The 7,045-nt window shown below is 42.2% G+C and overlaps 1 protein-coding gene across 2 annotated transcripts in view; it reads left to right on the top strand.

Annotated features, from left to right (window-relative positions):
• mfn2 (mitofusin 2) overlaps positions 1-6,725 on the top strand; it is a 27,557-nt gene extending 20,832 nt beyond the window's left edge. For both annotated transcript variants that reach the window (XM_005951580.3, XM_005951581.3), the window contains 6 exons: positions 1,677-1,779; positions 2,257-2,480; positions 2,746-2,901; positions 3,396-3,592; positions 3,699-3,833; positions 4,798-6,725. In XM_005951580.3, coding sequence (XP_005951642.1) covers positions 1,677-1,779; positions 2,257-2,480; positions 2,746-2,901; positions 3,396-3,592; positions 3,699-3,833; positions 4,798-4,867 — 885 coding nt within the window. In that variant the 3' untranslated portion in view covers positions 4,868-6,725. The remainder of the gene's footprint in view (positions 1-1,676; positions 1,780-2,256; positions 2,481-2,745; positions 2,902-3,395; positions 3,593-3,698; positions 3,834-4,797) is intronic.
• The last annotated feature ends 320 nt before the right edge of the window (positions 6,726-7,045 follow it).

The raw sequence follows: 7,045 nt of genomic DNA, 5'->3' as shown, positions 1-7,045 counted from the left end.
CACACACACACACACACACACACACACACACACACACACACACACACACACAATATGAGTGGGGCAGTCCCACTCATTTTCCCTGCTGCACGGACCACACTGTTTGTGATGTTTATAGAACCTTCACTACATGAACTATGACGCGCTGGGCAACTCTTCAACCCCTTTTTCAGCATTTTGGCCAATTCTCTCTAAACATTTTGCCTTTTATGTTTAGTCAGGTCAGTTGTGGCCCCCAAAAGCCCTTCTCCAAAAGATGGAAATCTACTCACTGACATTGACACTTGCCCCATCCCACCATCCACAGAAAGTCACAATCTGGGTCTCACTTTGGACTCCACAGTTTCATCCCAGGGTCATATAAGGGATGATATCAGGACCGTGGACAGCTCCTTGGGGCATTTGAAGTAGCAGAATGTTTCAACATCGCTTGAAAAAAAAACTGCCAGCTTTTGAACCAAAGCCTCCCACTTGTCGCGTATATCTGAAACATTTTGTCCTGATTCCTGCAATTTGAGATTATGCTCGTTGAGATGTCCAGTTCTATCAGCAAGATACTTTCTACAGATAAGCCATCTAACAGCACAGTGGAGCGGGATGTCTTTGTATGAGCTATCCATCTCCTCGAGCAGAGACTGGAATTGGCAGTAAGTTAACGTTCCTGGGCCTGAAGCTGATTTTCACATACCAACCTCCCCAGTGTGTGCAGCTTTGCTCTAAGGTCCAAGACGTATTAAATCTGGCTTTTAGCTGGGCTTGGACCTTCCTTCCAGCTTCCCTTAACCAGGTCCAACACCCCCGTGACCTGGAGTACCTCAGCAAACAACTGAGGGTCTAATCAGCGATCCAATTGCGTAAATCCTCGTGAATGAACTTTCAAATCATGAACTTTAAAGTCTTTTTCAGCCTCTCCACCAGCCTGTCAGTCTGAGGGTGGTAGACACTAGTCCAAACAGATTTAATGCCAAATAATTCATACGGCTCTTTAAGTGTAGCTCAGAAGGGGTGTAGCCTCAGGAGGTAGAGCAGGTCATCTACTGACCGGAAGGTTGGTGGTTTGAACTCTGGCTCCCCTAGACTGCATGCCAAATATCTTTGATATTAAGATATAAATATCAAGATTTTAACCCAAAGTTGCTCTCTCATGCATCCACCTTTTAATGTTAGAATCTTAAAAGCACAGAAGAAGTGCTTGTGTGAATGGGTGAATGTGGCATGTTGTATAAAGCCCTGAGTCCTGAGTGCGGGAGAGTAGAAAAGCGCTACATAAGAATCATAAGACTTCAGTTACCATTTACCATTTAAGTGTGCAGTCAAATAAGACCTGATAATGGGTGCAAAGAGGCTTTTGGAATGGTCGGCTGGTTAACCATCTGACACTTCAGGCAGGATGCACACCATCAGCGCACATTCTTTTGGATGCCCGGCCAATAAAATATACCTTTTTCCATATCATCATTTAGTTTAGATGTTTGTTAGCGGCCCTGAACCTACACAGTAGAAAAAAGGTTGTCAATTTCCCCTTGTGGGACTAATAAAGGTATATCAATAATCAAAGGTGTCAGTGAAAGAGACATGCAGATTGTGGTCTGTAATGACATCTTATATAAGGGATTGTCGTTAAACCTTTCAAAAAAACTAATGCTTTAACTTTTCTTTGTCATTGTTTGTTGTAGGAACTCCATCGGCACATAGAGGAGGGCCTGGGCAAGAACATGTCGGAGAGGTGCTCCACCTCCATCAGCAGTGCACTGCAGACCACACAGAATGACATGATTGGTAATATGTCCACCTTTCTACTTCAACAGGCTCTGGTTTACGTTAAGCCACTATGAGGTTTTCAGCTATGATTGCCAAACACATGTGTATTTGTGGCATGCAACTAGTTACACTATATGGCAGGGGTGGGCAATTCCAGGCCTCGAGGGCCAGTGTCCTGCAGGTTTTAAACCTCACCTTGGGTCAACACACCTGAATCAAATGATTTGTTCGTTACCAGGCCTCTGAAGAACTTCAGGACATGTTGAGGAGCTAATTTAGCCATTTAAATCAGCTGTGTTGGATCAAGGACACATCTAAAGCCTGCAGGGACACTGGCCCTCGAGGCCTGGAGTTGCCCACCCCTGCTATATGGAATAGTTATTGTTTGAAAATTGTGTTGTTGTCGTTATTGCTGTTGTGTTGTAATTCAAAGCCAAGCTGAAAATAATTATTTATTTTCACAATGACGCTGCTGTTTTCTGTTCATGTGTGCAGAGGGTCTGAAGCCTTTGCTGCCCAGTGCCGTGAGAGAGCAGGTTGACAAGCTGGTGCCTCGAAGTCAGTGCTTCAGCCTCAGTTATGACCTCGCCTGTGACAAGCTTTGCAGTGACTTTCAAGAAGATATCAGCTTCCACTTCTCTCTGGGCTGGACCATGCTGGTCAACCGCTTCCTTGGACCCAAGAATACCCGACGCGTTCTCATGGGCTACAATGACCAGGTAACATTGCCAGAAGCATAAACTTCCTGAAAGTGTCTACATAAGCAACATTGTATACAATTAAAAAGCATATTTGATGCATAGAATCCTGAAACAAAAAGCATAATCACATACCTAAATTGATATAGAAAGCTTCCTTTTCACCTTCAGCTGTGTCCTACTGTTGGACATGACTAGAATAAAACCAGGACAAAAAGACCAGAGCTGGATTGATCTGTACAGGGCCGTGTGCTTTGTGAGGTTATTCGCTGTGTTGTCCATACAGGTTCCTCGCCCAATGGCCTTGACACCGGTCAGCACCAGCATGCCTCCATTTCCACAAAGCGCCATGACCCAGGAGGAGCTGATGGTCTCTATGGTGACCGGTCTTGCTTCCCTCACCTCCCGTACTTCCATGGGTGTTCTTGTCATTGGTGGAGTGGTGAGGATCTACAAACACACCGCACACAATTAGAATTGAATGAAATATTAAGGAAACAGATCTGTTTTGGTGTTCCAGAATCAAAGAGGTAGTGATGGGCAACAAATGTATTATAATGCTCTACAGAGTGAATTGCAAAGCTCTGAAAATGGGACAGTACTTGCTTTTCCTGTTGTGGGATGGGAGTTGAAATGATCTGAACTGTGATGTTTTTGATTACGTGCTGGCAAAAAACACAATAAAACCACAGCAACAGTGTTTACTCACCACCTGTAACACTTGCCAGAAAGGCTTTCTCATTAAGTTCATCATTTTATCATAGTTTTTATTAAAGAGTTATTCAAATTTTTGCACTATGAAGATTCCAAACTAACTTTTTGAATGCTGATTTTATTTCCTCATGCCTTTTGTTATTTCATAATAGCCAACCATTAAATGTAGACTTAGTGCTCAGCCTATGTTTCAGCCTGACCTTGGTCTTTCATTCTGTGTAGATCTGGAAAGCAGTGGGCTGGCGTCTCATCGCTTTGTCACTGGGCCTTTATGGGCTCCTCTACATCTATGAGCGGCTCACCTGGACCACCAAGGCCAAAGAAAGAGCCTTTAAGAGGCAGTTTGTGGATTACGCCAGTGAGAAGCTACAGCTCATTGTCAGTTACACTGGATCCAACTGCAGCCACCAAGTCCAGCAGTGAGCACACATAATTAGACTAATGTTACAGGAGAGAATGCCAAGTATATTTGTGATCCAGCACTGAATATTGTCGAGCCTTTCTAATGCTGTGTGTGGTTGACAGGGAATTGGCTGGGGTATTTGCTCAGCTCTGCCAGCAGGTAGACATCACCCGTCAAAATCTTGAAGATGACATCACTGACATGAACAGCAAGATCGAGCTGCTGGACAGCCTCCAGAGCAAGGCTAAGCTGCTACGGTAAAAATGCTAACCTCAACTGTGGCTCTTTGCTCATGCATGCTGTGTGTCTCTCTTTACAATGTAGAGTCTTGGGCGGAGTGATGAGGAGCAAAGTCCTGACTATCAACATATTTCCAGTTAAAATGAAATTGCAGTGGTGGAAAGAGCGAGTTAACTGTCAAACTTGTAAAACACTAGGCATTATTAAACATTTTGTTCACAGGTTACAGGTGACAAGCTATTTCAAAGAGTTCTAGGTCCCAACCTGCTGACAAGCTGGGGTCTTTCTATGTGGTGTTTGCATGTCCTCCCTGTGCCTAAATGGGTTCTCTTCAGTATCTGGGCTTGCTACCACAGTTCAAAGACAGGCACATTAGACTAATTTATGATTTGGAATTGGCCATAGGTGTGAATATGAACAGTTGTTTGCATTAGCCCCGTAAAACTGGTGATGCATGCTTCACACTAAATAAATTTGTAGGGCTGGTGTGATTCATCAAGTAATTCATTTAAAAATGGACACATTCTATGCTTTTATATGATGATGTAAACATGACAGTTGTGCCCACATGTGTGACTAAAAAGAGACCTGCAACAGAAATGTAATTAACAGCAGCATGTGAATAAAACTCCTGACAACATTAAACCCAGACAGCCCCCAGTTTTTAGCAAAAACATTGATAACACAACTGCAGAGAGTGAAAGAAAACATGTTTCTGGTCCAAAAAGAAAAAGCAGCACATAAACTGGAACCTCGAAGTCCACCAACTACACCAGGCTGTGCCAGGTTCCAAACTGAGTTGTGTAGCCATTCACAGCAGGGTCAGAGTGTTTTTTGCACTATGCCATGTTCAAGCATGATCTCAGGGTGACTATATTTCTGATCAACACATGCTGTTTGCAGGTGCCTCTTTTAAACATGCAACTTGTTGCATAATTGTCTATTTTTTTTAAACGTGTGTTTGCATTTGTGCCTTTTCAGGAATAAAGCGGGCTGGCTGGACAGTGAGCTCAACATGTTCACCCAGCAGTATCTTCATCACAGCAAGTAAAACCAGGTGGAACATCCTCAGAGGGAAAGAGTGGCACCGGAGCAACGTTTTGTACATCTGTTAATGGTCCCTCACAGGTGTATTTGAAGTCACTGAGAGAAATACTAACATTACTTTTAACAGAAGGCGTGGTTTGGATATCTGACATAAGTTGAAGGAGCTGCTAATTAGTTGTCATGTAGTTGTGTAGACGTGATGCCAGGATCAGTCTGTTGAGCTTGTCCGTGTTCAGTTGTGGTAATGTGCAAATGAACATGAACTGGCCATCTGTTGATGGCTCATCAGCACTGATAGGTCACACCCACCACCTTCTGTCAAAAACTCTGTCACGCTGTCCTTTAATGGAATTCTGCTTAACCTGGTACTTTCCGCCTGTATAGATGTGATTTTGTGTATACATGCGAACACTGGACAAATACAGAAGTAAGACACTCCACCAGTGAATGGGAAAGTGTGTGTGTGTGTGTGTGTGTGTAGTCATGGTAGTCCATGATATTCCATTGCGTCATGATGACACAGACATTTGATGTGCATTTCCTTTATTATTGCTACTGATAAGACACCCCACATCCGAATGACTAAAAACATCAGAAATTGCTTTGCAGTTAAATAATAGGAGATTTTATATAACCTTTTATTCTTTTTCTTGTGACGTTGTCAGATTAAGCCACTCTTGCTGTTGCAGATGTAAGGCTTTACTTTGATATGTCCCACCTGCTTACACATTGTTATAGATAAACCACACACACTCGAGTGAGACAGCATTTCCACCATAACAACGAACGTCTGAGGAAAGACAAAAGGATGTTGACCCAGCCTCCAGAGTTTAATCGGAGCAAGCTCAGTCTTACCTTAAAGGATCTGGGGCCAGACATTAGTGAACACTGCCCCCCAGAAGTCTGGTCCATGTCTTGATATGTCAGAACACTTTGATTGTTATTATTTATTTATTTATTTTTAGTCTCTTTAAAACAGCTGGTCATTGTTGCTCCGACTTGTAAAATGACAGAGGACAGCTGCACAGTTGGGCCTTTGTTTATCAGTAGCAGTGAATAATAAGATACAGCAGGTTTTGGATATTCACAGAGTACTTGTTAAGAGCAAACATTCACTGTTTGTTTGTTTTCTGATGCTCTCTGATTAGAAGAACATTTATAAACTTTTAGAAATGGTTTGCTTCACCTGCACCATTTAGCAGAATTGCAGAAAAAAAAGACTAGAGCCACACAGTTGAGCTTAGACTAGCTAAAGTAAAGAACATGCAACTTTATTAGATTTTTATTTATTAGATTTTTTTTTGAGCTGATTTCTAGTCCCAGCTTCTCACGGACATCACAACATCTTTGTGTTTGGTGTTTGGCTCTTCCTTTAACAAAGCCAATTTGAAAGTTTAGCACTGTGCAGTATGTGTGGAGTAACATTTTTCACTTCCATTAAATGTTGTGCTTTCAGAAGTGTGAGCAGAATGAAATTATCATTTTGAACTAGAAGCAGTGACAAAGAAGAAACATCACAGTAGATGTGATTTAATTGTCCACGGTTGTATACTGTTTGTGTTGCCAAATGATGCTGCTGTAATAACCCTGTTTTGTTTGGGGTTTTTTTTGTTTGTTTGTTTGTTTGTTTGTTTTTGGGGGGGGGTTGTTTGTTTTTTAGGGCAAATATATGCTTTTCATCCATTTGCTCTGTTTCTTTTGTTTTGCCCTAAAGCAAGTGTACACCAACAGAACAGTTTTCTGCCTTTGGGACATTGACAGTACCTGCATGCAGCCTTTACATGCAACTAGTGTAATTTCTTGCCCTATTAAAATGTGTATGTATGTGTAAAAGTAAATAAAGAGAAATTATCAACTATAAACTTAATACCAAATTTTGTGTGTGTGTGTGTGTGTGTGTGTGTGTGCGTGTGTGTGTGTGTGTGTGCGCGCGCGCGCACGCGCGCGTGTATGACCAATGACGTCTTCAAGGACCGGACATCAGGCATCGATCTATTTAAGAGATTACAAAAACCTTTGTTGTTATACTTCAAATTATTAACAGGAACATATTACTGTATTTTCATCCACACACTGTTGAGGGGAGAGAAAAATACATTTGTCATCATCATACAGAGCTCTCCTTTTCAACTTTTGACAATCAATCAATCAAAGCTTTATTCGCCACATGCAGGTTGCCCTG

This window comes from Haplochromis burtoni, unplaced genomic scaffold (assembly GCF_018398535.1).
Source record: "Haplochromis burtoni strain Fernald_Lab_line unplaced genomic scaffold, NCSU_Asbu1 Contig_1031, whole genome shotgun sequence".
In the NCBI taxonomy this organism is placed as follows: domain Eukaryota; kingdom Metazoa; phylum Chordata; class Actinopteri; order Cichliformes; family Cichlidae; genus Haplochromis; species Haplochromis burtoni.
The sequence above is the reverse complement of the archived record's forward strand: the minus strand, read 5'-3'. Positions and strand labels throughout refer to the sequence as shown.